Source organism: Lepisma saccharinum, chromosome 13, assembly GCF_977018435.1.
Source record: "Lepisma saccharinum chromosome 13, izLepSacc3.1, whole genome shotgun sequence".
Classification (NCBI taxonomy): Eukaryota; Metazoa; Arthropoda; class Insecta; order Zygentoma; family Lepismatidae; genus Lepisma; species Lepisma saccharinum.
Window position 1 is genome coordinate 19,358,427 of NC_139241.1, and position 24,851 is coordinate 19,383,277.

The following is a 24,851-nucleotide window of genomic DNA, read 5'->3' on the forward strand; positions in this document are numbered from 1 at the left end:
TCCCCTTGAAACTCCCACAACTGGAGGCTAAAGGTTTGGGTTTCTTGAATTTTATTCTTTCGCCGGTTGGGCTTTGAATATTATATTTCAGTTCTGTCTTCTTTGTACATTTGCACATCTATGAAGGTATGTATGACATAATCAAATATCTCCACTCATACTATTATTAAAACGCAAAGTTTGAAAAGTCTGTTCTTTCCCTGCGAGTATTATGGTTTGATTGATTGATTGATTTGGTGTTTTAAGTCCACTTTATGCACAGTAAGGCTAATTGGGACTGGCCCTACAGTTTAAAGTGGGATCCGAACCACTATGTGCCTCCACCGGGTATCGAACCCGGGACCCCTTGATTACAAGGCGAGGACGCTACCACTGCGCCATCGGGGAGGCCTGTGAGTATTATGGGATATATCTTATACAATTGTCTGTAACTCCTTAACAACTCCTTTTTGCTGATATAATTCACATTCACACAATTTTGATGCATCCAGCATTCATAGGGGAGACGCTAGAAGTGAAATTCTGGAAATTGTTTCCATAAGCAGGCAACACTGCCACTCTTCTACATTCATGTTATTTCTTTCCCAAAGAAGTATCAGCCTATTTTTAAATGAAACTTTGCATGGTTGTAGGAATGTACCAAAGCCACATACTACTACATTTCTTCCTTCATTTTGGTCTGACCTTCAGTTTACCGTGACCATGGGAGGAATTATGATAACAACAAAGGCATAGCAAAGGGTGGGTGAAGTGCGTGAGTGCCTCATGTCCCATGGGCTTATTATTTTTTTTAAATGTAATAAATAGAGGTGAGAAAAATAGATGGAAATGGCTAATTTTTTAATAAAATGATTACATTTTTATTTTATTTTGATGTATAAATTTCACAACCATTAAAAACACTCTTCCCAAAAGAAAACAAAACAGATTTCATCTCTCTACACCAACTAGATCTTGAGCTACATTCTTTTACATCGTGGCACGTTTAAAAAGTATGCTCTTGAAAAAGTTCCATCTCGAGAGGGTTTACCCTCGCATGGGGCTTCTATCAGCTAAAGGTTAAGTATGAACACACACACACTTCAATTGCAGAAAGTAATGTGCAACAGCAATATATTTGTGCTTGTACTTCTGGAAAAAAACAACATGAATGTAATATGGGACATACCATGTCAAATCAACAAGGTCCTCAACCTTACATTTTTGATTCATTTGAAATTTGGCATCCTGGAAGGGCCACCTGAGGTAGCAAAATATGCAAAGTTTCAGGTCCATATCTTTTGTATTTCTGAAATTACAGGGCGTGCAAAATGTGCGATTTTGACTATATTTTTAAACATCTTGTTAACTTAAATTCCAATATTTCAGCAATCAGGGCACCTGTAGAAGTGATTTGGACGGCACTGGAAAGGTCATGAACGGTTCTTTCACATGACATTTTACATGCCAATGCCGGGGGGGGGGGGGGGGGAAAGCAAATGAAGGTGGCGTATGAAAATTTTGGTAGCGGTTTTCTAAAAAATGGGTCTCATTTCTTTTTTAAAATATATTGTATACATACATTATTAGTCAGCAAGTGTACAAAACTTTGAAATGCCAATGGGATCAGGAGTAATGGTAGATTTAGATTAGGTTAGGTCAGGTTAGGGTAGGTTCAGGCACGGATCCACGGGGAGGGGAAAAGGGGTGATCGTCCCTCCCAACTGCCATGTTTTCGATATATTATTATGCTTAATAATATTCAAGAAATATGTTCTGTATTTTTATCACTATGATTAACAGGCTTGAGAAGTCCACTGCATGCTCATGCTAGGCTAATCAGAATTGGACCTACAGTTTAAATTAGGATCAGAAAGAGTCTACAAGGTACCTTAAAAGGGAATCGGACCCAAGACCAATGCAGAGAAAGTGTTATTTCTTTTGTTTATTATTTTTACTCCTCATATCTGACCTTCAGTTCACCATGATAATGGGAGCAATTATGATTAAAAAGGCGTAGCAAAGGATGAGCGAAGTTGGCGAGCACCTGGCACCTCGCCTCCCATGGGCTTATTATTTTTGAAAAAAATGTAATAAATAGAGGTGAGAAAAATAGATGGAAAGGGCTCATTTTTGTGGGCAATAAAACTACAACATTATGTTTTTAACTGGTTATAAATTCTAGTGAAACACTACAGTTTGAATGAATACGTCAACTATTTAGTATTTTCAATAAACCGGGTGGTATCAGTCTGATTTTAGAATATTCAGGAAGCCAAGAACAACAATGAAACGTTCTCTTCCAAAGGTTGATAACCATAAACACAAATTTTGGCGTCTCATAATTTAGCAGCTCGAGAACATAGAGAAACATTATACAAAGCAGAAACGACAGAAAATTCAGGAAACTTCACAGATTTGGTGAAATTCTTTCGAAATATGACCAATTACCACAAGAACATTTCAGATGTACACAATAAAATGAGATTCACAATAATTATCCAAGTTCTGAACTTCAAAATGAACTGATACAGGTAATATTAGCTAAGTCTAGAGATTTACTAACTTCACGTTCAGTTTCAAAATTTACTTTCTTTACGTTCGAAACTACTTCTTTTACATTCTAGATTATTTGGTAAGTGAATGTGACCTAACACAAAACAGCACAACAATGTTTAACATACAACAATTATTGTTCATTGTTGAAGCTCGTTACAGTAGCTATGAAACTACACCCAAAAAAAAACTGACGACCAGACACACATAAGAATTAATATTGACCCTGAAGCTTACCACCACACTTTTACCCATCCGGACCCGCTTTTATATCAACTAAATATTCCCACAGAACCCCGAGTAGAGATACAATATGAAGATCATGGCAGACATGAAAATTATACAGAATTGTGGCCCACATCAACCTTTATTTATACTGACGGATCGAAGTCTGCAGACGGTGTGGGATGCGCCTTTTACGTACCATCTCATAACATCACTCGACAATTTTCCCTCCCACCCGATGTGTCGATCTTCTCGGCGGAATGTTATGCTATCTATAAAGCATTACAATTCGCCCTGCAGTTACGACTCGCTCATTCTTTAATTCTTACGGACGCATTGAGCGTACTTCAAACATTAGCACGAACAGGTCGGGCAGCATATAAATTAACGGTATTTCCCTATCTTATTCTCCGAATCATGCTAGACCTTCAACAGCAGGGTCTGTCAGCGACCTTCACATATATTCGCGCCCACAGTGACCTCAATAAATATCAAGATCACGTTGATGTAATGGCTAAACAAGCAAGAACGAAAGAAACTGTTACCCCGATGCGCCTGCCGTACACTGACCTCCTCCCACGGGTAAAAATCAAAGTAGAACAACAATGGGACGATTGGTGCACCCAGCAACTCCTCAACACTAATACATATAGATGGCATGCACAAGTCGGCAATAAACGTCCTTGGTTTCAACACATTAACCTACCCCGTGCAGTTTTAGTGTTTACAATGCGAATGCGTACAGGTCACGTTGTTATACATCCCAGTTCATATACCGTGCCTGCAACTTCCTGTCAGTGTGGAGAACCTATACAATCAACCACACATTTGTTTTTTCAATGCCCAATTCGACAACAACATCGCAATACTCTATACAAACAGTTACAACGTGTGGGTATCCCATTTCCGATGTCCCTTTCGACTCTACTCCACGAACCACGGTCTGATGTCATGTGGATACTGTACAGCTTTGCACGAAAACACAACATTGTAACATAAACAGACAGACAATTGGAATGTAAACAAACTTTCTCATAACAAATCAAGTAGGACCCCTGGCAAGAAATTGCTCATAGGCGGTGTGTGCCAACCAAAGAAGAAGGAAGGAAGGAATTATATTGTACTAAAGCTTCAACATCTGATTTCCACTCAAAAGTGGAGAGATGCTGGCAGCTGCATGATAGTACGTAAGTTTTTGAATTTTATTTTTTTCAGTTGTTTTTCTGTAATTTCTGGCTAATAGCGATGATGCGAATTTAGTGATGATGTGATTAAATTAATGAAAGAACACTTACAAGGACACCCATGCCCAGATCGAGATTCGAACTCAGGAACTCCTGTGGCAAGATCGAAAGTCTGCCACTTAACACAGTCGGTCACCGAATGGGTGTGTTTATGATATTAATGCTACATTGATTAGGCTTATTTTACTTAGCTTTTCTGCCAATTTTGGCTACTCGCAAAGATGAAGATGATGGGACAGTCACAAAGAACACCCATTCCCAGGCCGGCATTCGAACCAGGGACCCGTATTAATGCTATATATATTCAAAAGTGTTTGTCTGTAACATACACAGACCCTGTGGCAAAGAGGTCTTAGAGTGCCGAAGCTTGCCAACCAAATTTCAGTTAGATGGCACCTAGTGAACTCAGAGAATCCCATCACCGCTGCTGTATACAGCTTGATAGATTAGATTGTAGAATGGATGCTAGATATTCTCTTTATCTGCTATTTTATCTACTAGTTATATCCTGTGTGTTATATTTTGTGCACAGGATTTTAATGAAGTAACTTGGATTCTTCCTGTAACACGATTATGCCTTGTTTCCATATTAAACACACTATAGTTGCTAACCAACGCAGATTTTTTTTTAAATTAAAAAATTAAATTAGTACATGAAATTTCCGAGTTGTACAAATTTGTCAGCTCTGGAATACTGCTGGGTCGGGAAGGTCCTACGTTTGCTCAGCATCCACTGTTGTTATGCTGGGGTGAACTAGACCAGCTTGCCATAGTACAATTACAGTAATAACAGTAATCCCTGAGATTTTCGCATGTCACTTCAGGAAATGTAGATGTGTAATGAAGTAAGTCTTGATAGTCAGTGTGTAGGTATGCAGATAGTAGGTACGTAATGTAAGACCACTAACGGTTCTTCCTTTTGGGTCTGCAAAGTAATTCCTTAAGCTTGTAGGTTAGGTTGAGTGATAGGTATTTCAAGTGCTTTGTGCAACTTTTATTACCTTAGATTTAAACAAGTCAGTATTTGTAGACTCAAAAGGAAGAAAGGTGTATTATAAGAGATCGCTTTGGACATGAAAGTGAGATCTTGTTATACACAGATGCAATCGACATTTATATCGAGTGTATTTGCAATTAATATATAAAGTCCATTGCAGTTGGTTCTCCGGAGCAAGGCTGTAAGGTACAAATAGCCTTGCGTCCCTCTTCCAACTGAAAAAAAAGAGGCTCTCACAGATCGTAGAGACGTTGACGGCGTTGTGAGGCTTTGAACTGACATCTACTCGTAACGACGCTAGTTGGGTGCATCTTTTCAGAACCTGAGACGTACATCGATAGAATTATGGAGAACTATTGCACTGACAGGAAAGCATATCTGATGTCTAACTTCACAGTCTCAAAATCAACAGCACAAGATCCATTCCAGGTCCAGAATTGTGGAATCTAAACTTGGAGCTAACTCTCGAAAAATTGGGAAATATTTTGGAGATCAAAAACACAGTAGATTATGCAGATGACATAATAATTGAAATAAAAGGTAATTCAAGAATGGAGTTGGAAAGAAAGTCCAGGATTGAGATAAACTCTCTCGAGGTCTTATGTTATACAGCGAAATTGACGATTGCCATGCAGAAGACCCACTTTATAATGCTAAAGGGTAAGCTGAATGCTATTAAACACCCACAGATAAAACAAGGAGAAAATTCTTAGAAGAGTAAAGGAAGCTAAATATCTAGGCGTGAAATTACTAGAAATGTAACGATGACATTGATTACGTAACTTCAAAAGCTGAGCCTGTAATAAAACAATTGGTTGCAATAGCTTTGAACACATTCATATTCCCTATGTCGATTAAACCCATACATATTCAAAATCTACAACGAGATTGCTTCTCTCGACAGACCAATCTGAGTAGACTACCTAAAATATACAACATATGTAACAAAAATAACATCATCACAAATGAAGATGATCATTAGAATGACTTACTAACTTTCTAGCCTTCTTAAACCCGAAGGTTCATGGCTGCAGCAACACAGGCCTTCCATCTTTCCCTATCTTGAGCAAGTTCTATATACTCTTTTCCATCCCTGCTGATTTCCCTTAGGACCATCTCAATGTTGTCCCTCCATCTTCGTCTTGGCCTTCCTACAGGTCTCTTACCATCAGGTTTCCCAACGAGAATCCTGTAAACTCCTCTTTCCTCTCCCATTCGTGCCACATGGTCTGCCCACCTAAGTCTTCTTGATTTAATCATTCTAATAATATCTGGACATGAATACAAATTATGTAGTTCTAAATTATGTAACCTTCTCCACTCACCTGTCTCCTCATCCCTTTTAGGTCCAATGATTTTCCTAAGGATCTTATTTTCAAATACTCTCGATTTATGTTCCTCTTTCAATGTGAGGGACCAAGTTTCGCATCCATATAATACTACAGACAAAATTACTGTTTTATATATTTTAACTTTTAGTTTCTTAGATATTAAACAAGAAGACAAAAGTTTATGACAGTTTAGAATGACAGTTTCGAACATCATCACCAGTGATTTGTCAGTTGATAATTATGGGTTATGGCCTATTGAAAAAATAATCAAACACAGAGCTGCCATGTACTGATGCAAGGAAGGCCAGGCCAAGAAGAGAGTAATTCGCATATATGCCCCTACTATTGCAGAACTAACTCCCATATCATCTAGGAGTGTAAGGAAGAATGGACTTACAGCCTCGACTGCAGGAGACTGTACCACTTCTTCACATGTAAAAGAGAGAGGCTGATGATGACAGATTGCTGTCGTTGACGTCTCCTACCGTAAAATGTTGACCGGATTCACAGTTTCCAAATTTCTCAACACACAAAATAACTTTATGTTTAAGTGCTACATCATATGAATGATGCTTCCGTCTATCTATTTTTAATGTCCATTCGATGTGCACTTTGCAAAAGCTGGTTCATTGACCACCTATTTACATAAGAACAAATCACAGAGCTCACTACTAAAAATAGACTGACTCTTGGTTGTGAAATGTTGATTGTCCTAACACAACAAATTTAAAGGAAACAAAATTTCGTTAAGGGTGACTTTTTTACCAATACTTGTAAAGTAAAACAATGAGGAGAAAACTTGATTACTGAAATGTGGAAATACTTCATTCTATATTACATTTACCTACAGGGTTAGAATTCAGGTGCCAGCCCCTTTTCCGTAGGAGCACTGGCACACACAGGATTTTTTTTTTCTTCGGGAGGGGCTGGAATTGTCAGTGTGTTTAGTCTATTTTATGCATCGACTCCAAAATATGCTTTTACACAAAGAATTCTGAAACTTTATTTTGTCTGGAATGTCTAAAATTTTATGTTTTTTTCCCTTAAAACATGTGTTTTATGTTCTAAAGGTAAAATTATGTATTTTTATGTGAAATAAGACTACACAGATTACATTGCAACCATATGGTCAGCACTCCTACAGAGTTTGGCCGACTTCACATGTAGTTTTGTATAGAACAGACTACAACATTCTGCTCATGAAAAACACACATGCTGTTCATCAAAGAGCCAAAACAAAAATCAAATTAGTTAAGACATACTTTAAAGCTCACATAACAATCAAAACATGTATCCCAAGAACAGTCTGTTCCCAAAATCACATATTGCATTACCTCAACTCATGGCACCCCATTGTCCCACATTGACATTTAATAGCTAAAAGACTTGAAGTAGCGATTCTGTGACATTCTTTATCAGTCACAGTAAAGCACCAACTGCAGAAGGTTAGTGAGGTAGAGATTCTCCACAAATCAAAATAGTACAGGCTCCAGAACATCTGTTAACCAACATCTATTTCCAACTAGAAACATCATATTTCCACCAAACTGAATGCTTGTATTTGGGCAATTCCACATCGCAGCAAACAAAAGCATCCTGAACAAACTTGAGATTTCATGTGAGTTAATTTTATCAGGCAACTATATGACACCCGGATAATCTAGTGAGAATAGATTAGGTGTAAAACTTCACCAAACCTAACTCATTAGCTTAAGGCAGTATTCTCAGCTACTTTGAAATTACTATACTTCCAACTGTATAGTAACAAACAGATTTAAGAATTCGATCACACATAAAGATTAACATGTCACATTAGGCAACAAAAATTTACCTATATATTCACTCTCCTCAGTCTCTTGTTGTTCTGAATTAACTTCAATACTGGGAGCATCATCAACAGTTTTCACAATTTCTTCTGTGTCTTGAATTTCACAAACTGTCTCCAACATTTCTACAGAAAAAAGAAAAGAAGAATGTATTCCAAGTTTAAAATTTATTTTATCTTTCTAAAAGCAAAACATCAATACTGTTACACATCTCCATTATACATTAACAATCACTGCTAAATACTGTGTGCTTGCAAAGTCATAGCTTTGTTTAGCATGAAATTATGCTACAGTATAAGGATGGTATTTTAAATTGGGACTCTTCCTTCTCCTTTGACTACATGGAATCAAATCAAGGACATTTTGGAGATAATACATTGGAACATTTTCCACCTGAAAGCACTTACAAAATACATTGTGGCCAGAAATAAAGTACTGCCTTGTAATCAAAGGGTCCCAGGTTCGATACCAGCTGGAGGCACAAGTGGTTCGGATCCCACTTTAAACTGTAGGTCCAGTCCCGATTAGCCTTACTGTTCATAAAGTGGACTTAAAACAATAAATCAAATCAAATAAAAAAGAAATAAAGTACTGTATTTAGTAGGGATGGGCCGATATGAAATTTTGGCTGATACTGATAAAGTACCGATATAAAATTTACCGATACCGATAACCGATATTCAACCGATCCGATATAAAATTAGATGTGGTTCTTGAAGAACCTGAAATGTTCATTGATCTACTTAACAAATGTGTGTTTTGAGGTGACTGCAGTGCAAAAGAAGTTGAATATTTAGACAATTACTTTTCTAGAAAGTAGGGCATCAAGATTATCCATAAAAAATACAACAAAATGGCAGAATTTTGCACTAAATTATAAGATATTTATCGATATATCGGATCGGTAAAATAATCGGTAATTTTACCGATAAACCGATACAACAATATGCCTATATCGGCAAATATCGATAGATAGGGACATTGAATTATCGCGATGCACGAAATCGCGAAATGTGAAAAAAAGATGCAATTTTGAACATTCTGCACGTAACTACACCCCCAATGATGAAATATGCATGAGTTTTATTCGTGAAGTAATGCGAAATGTGTGCTTTTCCACGAAATGAACGCTTTTTCGCGAAATAACCGTGAAATATCATCAAATTAAGTAGAAAACACGCAAAAACCGGCAATCAAGGTTGCGCGTGCAAACTGTCGATTTGTAACGAAACGTTTGCCTAAAGTTTCCTACCACTAGCAGCTGAATAACGTTTTATCTTTGATCACATCAGGAAGATGCTGCAAATTGGGATTTCCAATGCACATAATCTCAGTTCGAAAACTTTGTTCCCTGTCAAGCTGCATTCCTTTCTTCTCCCGAATGTCTACACAACTTCCAGTTTCATTGAACTTGCTAGCTGTAGCAGCAATAAGATTAGTCTGTTCCCGCACATCAAGGGAAACAAGGGTGTCATTGGTGTTCAGTCATGAATGAATTTTGTTTATCATCATGTGATTTTTAACATGTGTTTGTGTATATGCAGTAGTGATTATTTTATTTGTTGGACAGCAAGGATATCCTTTAAATACATACAATGAATAAATCACTTGAGATATGCAATTTAGAAATGAAGTGATTTTGTGTTGATGTAATTTTTTGGTTGGACAGCTAAGTACTTGCGCATGTGTACAGTATATAAAAATGAAGTAGTTTATCAATTTATAGCTCTTTTGTATGTTGTTTCCTCTCATAATGAAAAAGTGTGTGCAATTTTTTTTTTCACCGCTGGTATATACCGCTGATCTAACATTTTTATTTATTTACCATAAATTTGTGTCCCTACCGATAGAGAACCGATTAATCTGTCCCATCCCTAGTATTTAGTCATGTATAATGCACACTTTTTTCCAATATTTTTTGACTCCAAAAACTGTGGTGCATATATGCATGGAATAATTCGGATAGCCAACATTAAAACCACACATGTTTTCACTATGCCACTGCTTATAAATATATATCAACAGGCGCAAGTACAAATTATCAGGTTGTATTTCCTTAATATTAATATTAAAAAAAAAACACTATAAAAGTGAAATGGCTATTCCCATGATTTTTCAATTTGTAACGGAACGTTTTGCGACACTGAGAAAAGTGGCGCAGTGCGGTTTTGGCAGAATTCGAGCATGCAACCTACAACTAAGAAAGCCATTTCTTGAAGCTGAATTGCACTGCACATTATATACAAGATACAACTGTTTGTTGCTTTTCCCAATCAAAAACCAGGGTGTGCATTATACACACACATGCATTATACACGTGTAAATACGTATACCAAAAGTTGGAAACACTGTACATCGTTGGTATTGTGTGGGAAGCGAGGAAGTGCCGCTGCAGTGCGATAATGGTTCTTACAGAGAACAGCTGTAGTGATAGGCGATTCCCGATGGCCTTGAATGGATGGATGGATGAGTTGGTGTTTTAAGTCCACTTTATGCACAGTAAGGCTAATCGGGACTGGACCTACGGTTTAAAGTGGGATCCGAACCACTGTGCCAAGGGCCTCCACCTGGTATCGAACCTGGGACTCTTAGATTATAAGGCGACGATGCTACCACTGCGCCATCGGGGAGGCCGATGGCCTTGAGCATTCGAGAGAAGCTGTTTGATGTCAAGCATTATTTCCACTCATATGGAAGTGGCTGTTGAGGTGGGACGCTATCTCAACACGGTGCACTTTGTTGAAAGTTGAATAAAGGTTGAATTGTTGTTTAAGTCCACTTTATGCACAAAAAGGCTAATCGAGACTGGACCTACAGTTTAAAGTGGGATCCAAATCACTATGTGCCTCCACCGGTTATCAAACTGGTGTTGATTACAAGGCTATGACGCTACACTGTGCTATCGAGGAGGCCCAGTGCACTTTGTTGAAGGAGATTTCTGGAATTCATGCTCAAAAGTTCACTACACATGTAAACGCTGCCCAGTGCATTAATAAAATTGTGGCATTGTTTGCAAACTTGCAGGGTCGCTATGAATAATATTTGGTGTTGGATGGACAACACATGCAACATGTATGCTGAAAAGCTACAAGTGTTGATTCAGATGATGTTGTGTTGATACAGGTAACATTTTCATTATACTTACTGAATTAAATAAAATATTACACAAGAACTGTAGCTTTCCTAGAGACGTGATTCAAACAAGTGTTCTCAGGATATCAGCCAGGTTAAGTCGATATTAGCATCACTCACATATGTAACTTTGAACTGGTCTCCAATTCAACATAAATTCATAACATTGATGAGAGCAATGTATGTGCTCGAAACATTGGATGCTAACACCTACTTAACCTAGCTGATAACCCGAGAACACTTGTTTGAAAATAATACATGTTCTGCATTTTGGTGAGCGTATGTCCCCCACCCTTCATTTTCGACACTACCATAGTTATGTTTGAATGCTTAATATGGACACATAATAGTTTAAAGAGTCCAGAAGATCAGTATGGAGACAAGTCATTTTCGTAGCACCATGTTCTAGCAAACTTTGCACTGCAAGTGTTGTTATATGATTATTACCCAGCTCCCTTAGCCTGGCCTCCAAGAAGTTCCAACCTCACTTCTGGGGATTCATCAATGACAGTCTGAAATAACCGGTATTGCACAACACAAGAGGTGAGAACAGATATGAGAAATGACTTCAGGCATGTCACACCTGAATATCTCCGCAAAACATCTGCCAGAACATGCTGCATAATGCTATGAAAATGACAGTCTCCACACCAAAGTTGTGGATTCTTAAACCATCAGGTATGTGTCCATATCAAGCATTCAACCACAACCATCGTAATGTCAAAAATAAAGTGTAGTATGCCCACTTTGTGACTACTCCATTTATGGAAAGAAACAACATAACCTCATTGATGCAGGATGGCCATAAACAGGTAAAAGTTAAGTTTCTGCTGAATGACCATATTTTTTTCCCATAATTTCCATTCATCATATCTTTACTGATTTTAATTGATACTGATATACAATTTATTGATACTGATGCCGGATATTCTACTGATATCATATTAGGTAACAAAAATCAATGAAGACCCAGATTTGTTCACCAGAGTATATAAAACAAAAATTACACAAGAATTGTACAATCATAGACTATTTATAGAAATATTGAATCAGTGAAATTATCTGCAATTTTCCCATTATACCTATATACTGTATATCTAGACATATATTGCTGTCTCATTCTTAACATAAATGGTACATCTAGTCACTACAATTTACCTGGATTTCCAGTTTCATCATTGCTCGTCACATAAACAACTTCATAGGCTCCATCATCTGGAACATATCCTTCGTGAACTAGGGACTCGACTATTGTATTCAGTGATCTTAAAGAATGATCTGGAATTTTAAAAAATGCACTTGTAAATTTAGAACATAACAATATGCCAGACAGTATTTCATCTATTTAAGAAATAAATATACATTTAATAAATTTAATATGAAAGCAAGTCAGTCTGCATTCGCTACTTGAGATACGAAAGTTCACTCAACTACTGCTGAAAACACTCATCTCAAAACTTCCAAAAGACACTGTATTTGTATTTTCATAATTCCATGTAGCGTTTCTCTTACTTTTGGCAGTGATTATGCTACAAGTAACGAGAGTTCAGAGCTATCAGTAAATTTTTTCAAATTTTGTTGGTGGGTAGGAAAACCAAGGAAGACTATTTTTTCTGCATTATCAAACTTAACATTCTCAACGGTTTACAAATAGGGTATGTATCTGGTCTTCCTGGCCTTCTTGGTGAAATATGAATTGGCATCAGATATTTACTGGCTGAAGGGTGGTTTATGACTGAGGGTAAAACAACAACCCTGTATCCACCCTTGCACTCCTCCTTCATTCCAAGCCTGAAAGTTTAGGTTGGTTCTTGACTGACTGATCAAATTAGGTTATTTTACATTGCTTTTCTGCCACTTTTGGCTACTTGCGACGATGAGGATTGATGATGAAATGATGAGATAGATGAAGGGACAATCACCAACACACAATACTGGGAGTACTAGCTAGCATTTTGGTGCTAGTACTTTTTGGTGTCACACACTTAGGCACTAGGACATTCTGGTGCAAGCAAAAATATTGATTTGTGTACAGAAACAAATTAATGTCTTGTAAAAAAAAATAATTAAAATGTGTTCTACGAACATCTGATGTTATGTTCATTTACAAATTTTACAACTTCATCATCCACAGTGCAGACACAGACTTTGCATTGCTTTTATGGAGAGCACTGCCAGTACACTTTATAATTTCTGGCGTTTTCTTTAAAGTGAAAGAGGTGTGAAAGGGTGTGTTAAGAGAAAGGTACCAAATGTTTAAAGCACTGAAGTGGGTGGCACCAAAATTACATGGCACCATAACTACCTAGCAAAAAAAATACCTGCACAGGACTATCCTGGATGTAGGTCCAAGTGCCAGAGCCTCGTTAACATGCAAAATGCAGTCCAGCACTAGGTGTCATAAATGGATGAAGAGGCACTCAAGAAGACCACTCATGGCCAGCCAAGGCTTCGGATCCAGAAGTTTTTGTTAGAAGCAACAAAAGGTCTGCTCGACCTGCATTAATTAGTTGATCACACTCGCGCTGTTGTAAAAAGTACAACAATGTATAATTTTTAAAAGTATAAAATGAAAAGCTTGGTCACCAACAATGGATTCCACAAATGTATTCGTTTGTTGGTCCTTCCTCATAGTTACTGCTAAATATGTAGTTTTATTAGTCACTCGTTTAGTTGCAACAGAAGAATGAAGCAGTGAATGTGTCTCTCTTGTACTTTTTACAACTGGTGAGTACTCTTGTGTTCTTTTTTCAATTTCATCCCCATATTTTGTTTCACCTTATTATTTTATTCAATGATTACTACTATTCATGATTGATAGAATTAGTGTAAAAAGCATTAATAAATAATAAGAAAGTAAAAAAAAAAGAAGTTACTTCATTGAAGAATTACAATTGTATGACTGAAAATAGTGAGCGCCGGAAGGTTAAAAAGCTGTTGAGCACTATGAATTCATTCCATGTGAGCAGGCAGTAAACAAAGGAGTTTATGTTTGAAGTATGTTATGTCCAGGAAGAAGTTTTTGGAATACAAAGCTGGATGATTCACCACTACAAGGCTCATGCTCATGTATCACTCCTCATCCACCTGCTGCAAAATTAACCTGTCACACAGCTTACATACTTTTCAATCTGATTTTCTCCAATATGTATTTAATTTAATGATCTGGTCAACAATGTGAAGTAAATTATGTGTATTTTGTTCAGCTTGCATGCTGAAATAAGCCACTTTTCTGAAGATGGCAACTCTGTCGCTCGAAGCATATCAGTCACAGAGCTGTGATAATTTACACTTTGACCATTTCCAAATCACCCAATTGCTGTCAGAGTACCATTCCACTTGAGTAATCCCCCTACCATTATCATCAAAATATGTGGCATAGGGGGAGTTGGAGATGAGGTGGAAGATATGACAAGACCACATTTCAACTTGCTGTAGCCCTATGTTTGGCAGACATATTGCAACTTTCACTTTCTAGAGACAACATTTACTGAATATACAATCTAAAATTCTGTACTACATGGACATTTTATCAATAACACTGTGTTTTAAAAAAATGTAAAATTAGAAATCACACGACATATTTTGCATTTGAGTAGTAAACAGGTGGAAAGCAAAGCGATATTTGGTTGGTGTCTACCATCTGCTTCCATACTGTGTGCTTGCATCCTAGCGCATGTTGGGTAATGTTCAAACTGACACCTGGTAGGAAAAGTGGCAACTGTACTGCAATGCAGCATGAGCAGCTAGGGACAGCATTAGCACCTTGGAAGATATATGTTAACAGCACCAAACCTGACCTGCCTAACCTATCCATGTATGCTTATACAGTAAAACCTCGTTAATCCAGACTAATGGGGGGATAAGTTGACTGGTTTAAAGAAAGTCCGGATTAACTGAAATACCGTAACCTAAAAGAACAGTAGAAAGTGCATTAAAACTCCATTTATAACAACAAAACACGTTTATTATGGTGTATTTAAAGGGTATAGGTTTGTACGGCCACGTATTATAGTGACCAGAGTTTTACGAGAATATGGCGAGGGTATTCCTGTGTCAATGTGGCTTTGGCCCGAAAGTCTGCGTGAAACAGAATTTCATCAGTGGTGGACTGCCTTTTCTTTGAGAAGTTCTCCTATGGACGTTGGATGTACATATTCTTAGCTGTTACGGAACCAATATGACGAATGTGATTGTTGCATTCTGCTTCCCCCCCCCCCCTTTGCGTGTCTGGATTTATGAGGTTTTACTGTAATAGCAAAAATAACCTTGTAAATAGGTGAGACAGTTTAAATGTTGTTTATTCAAGGTATAATATGCATATGTGGATAGGTTAGGCAGATCAGGTTGGGTGCTGTTAGCATGTATTTCAAGTTGCTAAGGCTGTCCCTAGCTGCTCGTCAATGCACCACTTCAATTCAGTTGACTAATGGCCAACAACATAATGGTGAACTTGCCACTTTGGATATAGCCATTGACATACTCCAACTCATAAAATTGAATAAAATGCAGATAGGATCAAGTTGGAGGCATGGAATGACCTTCACTAAGCAGCATTAGAACATAAAATAAATTAATGAATAATATTGTTAAAATGTATGTACCTAAAATATGTACTCCAATATGAAATTTGAAATATGAAGCTTCCACTGTGCCATCATTATGAAATGTTGCATTGATCACCGTAGGGCATAGTCTTCCAACAAATGGGTCTTCAGATGACCGCCTCTTCCCTCCTTTACACTGGAAAATTTGTTTTACGAAAGTAGCATATTTTTTCTTCCCTCCTAGCATAAAAAATGGCATGTTTGTGCTGTCCTCTTCTTCATCTTTCCATGCCTGGAAATCTACAATGAATTGTAAAACTCATCATGAAAAATAATGACAGTGACACATGCAATGCAGATCACATTCATAACAAAGACTGAGATTCTTATATAGCAAAAACATGTGAAATATGTACATAAATACGTAAGGAAAAACTCACTGAAATAGTTTAAAAAACATGTTAGTCTAAAATATATGTAATAATATTTCTCCTAGTCTTCAATCACTTTCTTCCTTTTCTTTAAATTGAGTTCAAGTGTATTTCTCGAAATTCCATCAGGGCCACTACCTGAGGCGTTGATCTGCCGTCACCAGTCTCAACATCCACAGCAGTTATCTGGGAAATATGAGACTGGTAAACCTTGCTTTTGTGGTGTGATGGTTATGGCTTAAAACAAGATTGTGAAAGTAAAACAACTTTCCTGCTACAATCATTGATTGTTAGTTTGATTTGGTTCATCTTACTTTCCTTTTCTGCCACTTTTGGCTAATCTCAAAGATGAGGATGAATGATGATATGATGAAATTGATGAAGGGACACTCACAAAGAACACCCATGCCAAGGTTGGGATTCAAACATGGGAACACTAGTGGCATTGCAGCCTCATGTTTCGCATTTTTGTTTCTATATATAGAAAGAAAAAAACTGTCATCATAACGTAGAATTTTCAGTAAAAATGCAGTCTCGACCAGAAATCGAACCTGGGTCTCTAGCATACCTTGCCATTGTTCTAGCATTAAGCCACCGAGACGGCTGGCTTTGCCTGATTTTTCGCTGCTACTGTTTTGCCTGCGTGAAATCATCTCTGCTAGTGCTACCACAATGGGATCTGTTGCCTTTGAAACATTGCCAACATTGCCTGGTTCCTCCCAGAGTAGAAATATCAATTCATTAAATTAGGCACACACAGGACATGTACTACATAGAATTTTCATTGAAAAATGCAGGCTTGACCAGGACTTGAACCCTGGTATCTGGCATACCATGCTATTTCTCTACCACTGAGCTACCAAGCTGGCCTGCTTCGCCTGATTTTACACTGCCGCTGTGTTATCATAATGTTGAGCTTGAATACTCCATCAAGTGTATTAGGTGGAAACATAACAGATTTCAGTGTGCCAACTTGCAGCAATCCGTTTCTTCTTTTGCACATTTAGCTGAAAATTTATTACTGTCTCAGAATCACTGGGGTGAGAGCAAGAAATGTTTCAGTAAATACACAGAAGCAAAATACTAACTTTTTAGATTCCATCTATCACATGCTCACCCTTCTCATTTGAAAAAGTTGATCTGTATCTAAGATGGAAGATTTCAATATGGTGGCCATGTTGAGGTTATATACTGAAGGGTAGCATACTTTGGTACCTTGTTTCATGGGGTACTCAGATATTCCATTTTTCATTCCATTTCTGAAATATAAGGGTTCCTGTGACTTTTGACTCACCTGTATAACTAGGATACCATAAACTAAAACAAAAGTAAATCATGATTTGATAATGATTCTCATAGCCTAATGGGATTAAGAAAACCGGCTGTGCTAAAGAAAATGTGAAATTAACCACATTATTTGAAAATGCGAAGTTAATGAAACTAAAACAGCAATGGAAATACATGATATTCATACAAATGAGTAAATGTGTTTTGAAAAGGATGATGGCCTCAAAGAAGGTCAACGAAAAGCAAAAATGATGAATTTTTGGTTAAACAAGGGATATCTTAAACAGTTGAAAAATTAATTTGATGATTTGTTAAAATGTCCAAGGTGGAGACAAATCAGAAATAAATATCACTTTAGTGCCAGAACCTAACATTGATGAAGTTAAAGCTGCTATCAAAAAGTCAAAAATTAAGAGCACCTAGTAATTTAATATCAGAAAATTCATTACATATGTTGGAAATTGAAAAAATGTATTATTGAACGGGAAAAGGTTTTCCGAGTACCATGTGGATAGAAATTAACATGGAATTTCTTGCAAACTATACATGATATTTCAGTTCTGTCTTTTTTGTCATATGAAGGCATGACACTCCAATTACAAAACAAAATATCCATTGTTGCTATTTTCAACGAGTAGCATTCGAAAAAGTCCTTTGTTTCCCTCTGTTATATTATGGTTTTTGATTGAGTTGGTGTTTTTAAGTCCACTTTATGCACAGCAAGGCTAATTGGGACTGGACCTACGTTTAAAGTTGAATCTGAACCACTATGTGCCTCCACCGGAACCCCTTGATTACAAGGCTGTTATATTATGGGATAGATTTTATAAAAAGGGCTGAAATTTCTCAAACCACTTTATTCTGATATATTTCACTTTTACGTGTAATAATGAGAACAAACATTTTGAAAATGTGCGCTAATTACAGGTTTAGTGCGGACCCAGGGGCAAAGATCCAAACTTCGAAATTTTCTGAAATTATGCAAAATTTCTGAACACGGTAATTTACATTGTTTTTTTTTTCTTTTTTCAAAGTTGGGGCATGGGCATTACATATCCTCAAAGAGTGGTCATTTTCGTCCTTTGCTACAAATTTGGTCCATCCAGTGTCTATAGGACCAATGCTAGACACACAATTCTCAAAATTGTTTCCATAAGCTTGCAACACTGCTGCTCTTATAAATGGTTAATATTTTTGCCCCCAAGAAGTATCAGTCTGTTTTCAATAACACTTTGCATGGTTGTAGGAATGTACCATAGCTAAATAATATTTTTTTCCATTCACTTTGACCTATTGTGGTTGGCACAAGGGCATGCTAAATACCATATAAGAACAAAAATGAATTTTTTTCTTCTTCTCTTTCAGTATTCGAATGCACAATGTATACATTTCACTACAAGTTAACAAAACTAATCGCATAAAAAAATAAAGGTAAAGTGCCCCCCTGTGCTTTGCACCACACCATGAAGGCATATAGGGGGTGTGGGGGTAACGCCCCACACTTTCTTGATCCGGTCATGAGTGGGGGTGATGTGATCAGCATCATGCCCCTGACCGCCTTTACCCCCCAGGGTTTCCCCCATGTACCCATGTTATTCAACGCTGGGTGGGCACCGGGGCCGCTTCCTACGTTAGAAAAGTTCCCGGATTTGAACCGGCCGGGGATCGAACCCGGGACCTTGAGCATGGTACTCAGATGCATTACCGACTGAGCCACCGCGATCTCTAAACTAATCCCATATGTTAATGAAACTACTGATAATTACAAACATGACTTTGTAAATGTGACAGTACCTTGGCTGTGATTTTGAAGCAAGTATGCTGTACCCTGTCCCCCCTCCTCTCCCTATATCCAACAGGCTGCTGTTGAACAATATTATTTTGTACTATAATTTCATTTACATGGGTCTATGGATTTGTAATACGCTGACAATGAATTGAAATCTGGTGCTACAAATAATCATATTCGTCATGTAACAACTGCCTTAAAATGCTTAATTTAAGAGTAATTCCTGGCCTCCCCGATGGCACAATGGTAACGTCGTTACCTTGTAATCCCCGGTTTGAAACCTGGTGGAGGCACATAGTTGTTTGGATCCCACATTAAACTGTAGGAGCAGTACCGATTAGCCTTTCTGTGCATAAAGTGGACACGCTATACTATTTACTATTTACCACCAAAAATTGAGCAAGTGGAAAATTTAAAGGCAAGGTAAGGTAAATTTCTTAGTGCACATTGTGCCTTGCCATGAAGGCACATTTAGGGGAAGAGGGGGTAATGCCCCACACTCTTGTTCTTGGCCATTTTGGAGGGATCAGCACTTGATACTTGTTGTCTGTGACACACTGAACAATTGACAAAATAAAAGTGAAAGAAAATTCCAAAGGTGATTTAACATGTAATGTAATGTATATTCATGGCATTATGCGGTAAGGGGCAAAAATGGTTGAAAATAAAGTGATATAAGTATGTAAGCTCTCTGACGACTGTGTTTATCTATGCACCGGATACACATGTAATAGTTTACATTACTGTGAATATGGCAGTATATTTCCTGCTGATTCAAGATTAGGTTGTAAGAACCTAAAAGCCCGTGCTTGTGCGTGTTTTAGCCATGACGTAACAACGTGAACCTCGGAAACTTCCGCTACCAGCACCACAATACCACAATGCATGTATCAGGACACATGGATATACAAACCTGTAGATATCAATCTTGCAACGAGATTTGCAAATATTTGACATGTATCTGGACATAAACAGCCTGATGTAAACTGTAAGTCCAATAACATTTATTGTTGATGATGATTATATTTGACATGTAGTATAAGAGATAAAATCCAATATTCCCATTTTGAATACGGTGTTTTTCTACCATTTTTCGTATCATTGGTTCACTTCCCCCTTCCCCTGGGATGACTGGCTGGTAGGCTGTTTTTCCCTAGATGTTCGGTCTACTGGGCGCGATCCTATCTTAGTTTACAGATCATAAATATGGTTGGTAGTCTTGTCATTTTTCCCAAAATTGGTGTGTCCTTTAAAACACTGCTGTGCACTGTTTCACTGCAGGAAATGACATTACAGATTCGATCAAATATTGTGTGTGGTAAGGAGTCCCGGGTTCGATACTTGATGGAGGTACATAGTTGTTCGGATCCTACTTTAAACTGTAGGTCCAGTCCCGATTAGCCTTACTGTGCATAAAGTGATCTTAAAACAACAAATCAAACAAATTGTGTGTGGTTGCCAGCATACAGGTGGCAAAACGGGCTTTTTTGAACGACTGGAGTGCCGATACTACGCACCGAGAAAAGTTGTTTGTTTTGATGTTCTCTGTAAGTTTACGTGGTCCGTGGGTGCTATTAAAATGACACCCTGTATACAGGGTGTATCATAAATAATAGCGCAAACTGACACAGTTGAAGATACACGATAATAGAAGCAAAAAAGTCTCAGTAAACATGGGTCTGCAAACGAGCCGTTTTTCGAGCTAATGAAGAACATTAAAAAGATCCAAGATCAATTACTTACGTGTGCGAGTACGATTTGTCGATCAAAACATCGTTTCAGAGGTCAAGACTGCCTCCTTCTTCAGGTTAAAGGGTATTCTTAGGCACCAGATTTAGCTACAATGTGGGTTCGTCAATAAGTGTTTTTTTACCATAACCTTTAACCTGTATCCTCAACTAACACTTTCTTGTCTGGTGCCTAAGAATACCCTTTAACCTGAAGAAGGAGGCAGTCTTGACCTCTGAAACGATGTTTTGATCGACAAATCGTACTCGCACACGTAAGTAATTGATCTTTTTAACATTCTTCATTATTTAGCTGTGAGTAATACACACATCACAATATGTACTTTCAACTGTCAGTTTGCGCTATTACTTATGATACACCCTGTATATGTTAACGAATTTGAATTTAAAATTTAGGGTGCATCAGCACTTAGGCAATTTTGCACCCACCACTTTATACGGGGTCCAACCCCTTACCATAACTAAAATAACATAACTGTAATGTTGTGTCGTAACTAAAATATTAAAATAACAACATTTTCTGACCGGTTAAAAGCTGAGGCCATGGACGTCCAATTAACACATATTATTGTGGCTAACATGAAATTCTATTTGTGAATTACATATTTTTTGGTTGACTTTCATTTTCCAGGAGGGGGCCATGGCTCCCCCATCCGGACGCCCATGGCTGAGGCTGTTAAGAGGCACTCAGCACACACACAGAATTATACTGGCCATAAGGCCAGTCACCAGAGCCTTGTTGGTCTGCAAAATGCAGTCGAGGGTGTACTATGTGGAAGTGAAGTTGACAATTGGACTATGTGGAAGGTTATACCTTACTTAATGAAAATGGCCATGCAAACAAGATTACAAATTTCAGGAGAACCTCTCGCACCACGGTTTAATTCATGCCAGGGTTATGGCCTGGAAGTTTAGAAACATGGCCAGCTTTCATGGCAGAGTGGTTAGCATGCCAGTGGTCCCAGGTTCGAATCCTGGCCTGAACATGGGCGTTCTCTCATCAGTTTCATCATCAGTCATCCTCATCTTAGCCAAAAGTGGCAGAAAAGCAAAGTAAAATAAAACAAACAAATAATAATAAAAAGAAACAATAGACCACCATGGCTCCTAGTGGACGATTTGCAATCAGGTTATATCCAGTGTCAGTGTTCAACTTAAAGCTGCAATAATTGTGTGTAAATAAAACATGTATTTATTTCGAAGTATTTACTTTTATAATTTTAACTTTAAATTAATTTTGCTTGCAAATTGTCTGATATGCAACAAATATGCTAAACTGAAATAGATATCGCCGTTTTAGTGGGATAGGTCAACATGGTTGTCAAAATTTTAAGTTAAAAATAAATAATCTCTTTACAAGAGAAAAATGAAGAGGGCAAAAATATGATTTTTTTTTTGTTTTCGTTAGTTTAGGTGTGTTAGGATTAATACTGTTAAAACTTCTGAATGTTTTTTGTGTTTATAAATATGCACACCAGCACCATATTTAACTGCAAAACCAGCAGTACAGGGAGCCCAGGGATCAGCAAGTATTCAGGGGGTCCTTGCCATGCACTTTACAAACTCAAATATGTGTATGTAAAAGCAATAACCAAAGTAACTTCCCCAGCACTGGAGAGCAGAGAAGAGAAGACCACCTAAATATTGTTAGGTGAAATGATTTGTTAATCATTTTAAGTTAGCTAACATGCACTAGTCTTCGGTTAGTAACTATTGTTTAATGCTCGATACCACAAACTAAACAATAATGTATTTATTGTAGGACTACTAGTTGAGAATGCACTGTATGTATAATTGAAATGGGTCTTACTATAAGTCCAACATGGCAGGGCAAGGGACGAAAAACCCGAGAATAGAATGAAGTTACTATTTACTTTGGAGACCATCATAAATAATTTGCTAACCTAAGAACCACCATACCCAACCCAACGCATGGCAAACTGATACCAAAAGCAGAGCAATTACAGAAATATTAGAAAACAGATATTGGTCCATCATTCCCAGCTGAATTGTTCTCTCTTTAAACAGCTAGCAAAAGTTTCATCTTTACGTGATTTTGCAAAACTTCAGTTTCAGAAGTACAGTACAATTCTACTCTGCTCTCCAGAGGTGTACTAACCTCCGTGGTTAGCACAGCATGTTACGATACAGGAGTACCATCCTTCCAGAGAGGTGTGTTGTGTGTGTTTATATATATGCTCGGAACCACTTAAGATGACCGGACCCCTCTCTGATTTTCTTCATATTTGGCATACTCACTAATTGAGGCCTCCTAATCACGAATCTGAAGTTAAAAGTTGTCGGAAACGTAGAAATTGCAAAATACGCGAAAATAAGACATTAGTTTTCGGAATGGGAACCGTCGATTTTCGCAAAATTTTTTGTTTCATAAGCAAATATATACAGGGTGATTCTAAAGGTAGGGTACAAACGAAAACCACAGATTCCTCCCATGAAATAGAGACGAAAGTGCCCCTTCCACTTTGCCGAGAGATGCCTCCGTGAGGAGCTAGACAACGCCAAAAACGTGTGAAAATGAACTTCACACCGCTGTACAGCCAGTACCAGTGAAGATAGAAAGGCGGAACAAAAGAAGTCAAAAGGAACACCAAAGTCGCCCATCCGAAAAACACCAGGCGGCAGCTGCGCAGCGCATGCGCATGGGGTTCCACAAAGGAAATAGGAGTGTCCCACAACAACAAGTGAAGGGAAAGGGTAGCGATCGACAACGGTAGGGACAAAAGAAGCAATGAAGCATGAAGTAACAATTGCACAGCGGCAAACAAACACCATGGCTGAACCATGTACGTGACTGTTGCCTGTCGAGTGTCACGGACCACTTTGCTTGCATTCTCGGTGTGTTTCTTTGCCCTATGTCGTCCTCCCGTGGTTCTGCAACCCCGCACTACTTTCCTCGACTGCACTGCTTCAGTCATGGTGTTTGTTTCCCGCTGTGCAATTGTTACTTCATGCTTCATTGCTTCTTTTGTCTCTACCATTGTCGATCGCTACCCTTTCCCTTCACTTGTGTTGCGGGACACTCCTATTTCCTTTGTGGAACCCCATGCCCATGCGTTGCGCAGCTGCCGTCTGGTGTTTTTCGGATGGCCGACATTGGTGTTCCTTTTGACTTCTTTTGTTCCACCTTTCTATCTTCACTGGTACTGGCTGTACAGCGGTGTGAAGTTAATTTTCACACGTTTTCGGCTTTGTTTAGCTCCTCACGGAGGCACCTCTCGGCAAAGTGGAAGGGGCACTATCGTCTCTATTTCATGGGAGGAATCTGTGGTTTTCGTTTGTACCCTACCTTTAGAATCACCCTGTATATTCCTGATACTACCACGACACCAAATTTTCACTATGTTTGCTTAACCTAACCGAAACTAACCTAATCGCATGTCAATGGTTCGCAATAAATTTTGCAATTTCTATATATATATATAATACACACACAGAGACACTGAAAAAAAACTGAACAGCAGCAGAAGCTTTTTTACATTTCCTTTTACATATATAGTATTTTACATTGAGGAGCCTTTAGTAATATTTTGTGAAAGACCAAAATTTGCAGATCCTGCACTGATGCACACAACATTTGGACCAAGTTCCTTTTGTTTTATTTGATTTCATCATGCTACGAATGCAATTTTAACATGGTTCAATTTCGATTTACTTCTGTTAACACATACTGCGGAGGTTTAGTGATTACTTAAGATTTTGTTCAATATATGCTTTCGTAGTTAGGTTAGGCAGGCCAAA

At 37.9% G+C, this 24,851-nt stretch overlaps 1 protein-coding gene across 4 annotated transcripts in view; it reads right to left on the reverse strand.

The window, feature by feature from the left end:
- Positions 1 to 24,851, reverse strand: part of meso18E (Myb/SANT-like DNA-binding domain-containg protein meso18E) — a 38,697-nt gene that overhangs the window by 10,928 nt on the left and 2,918 nt on the right. For 2 of the 4 annotated variants that reach the window (XM_083133932.1, XM_083133933.1), the window contains exons 2-5: positions 17,386 to 17,527; positions 15,895 to 16,137; positions 12,449 to 12,568; positions 8,164 to 8,283 (exon numbers count right to left, since the gene is read on the reverse strand). In XM_083133932.1, coding sequence (XP_082990058.1) covers positions 8,164 to 8,283; positions 12,449 to 12,568; positions 15,895 to 16,096 — 442 coding nt within the window. In that variant the 5' untranslated portion in view covers positions 16,097 to 16,137; positions 17,386 to 17,527. The remainder of the gene's footprint in view (positions 1 to 8,163; positions 8,284 to 12,448; positions 12,569 to 15,894; positions 16,138 to 17,385; positions 17,528 to 24,851) is intronic. The other 2 variants (XM_083133931.1, XM_083133934.1) reach the window with 1 other exon arrangement.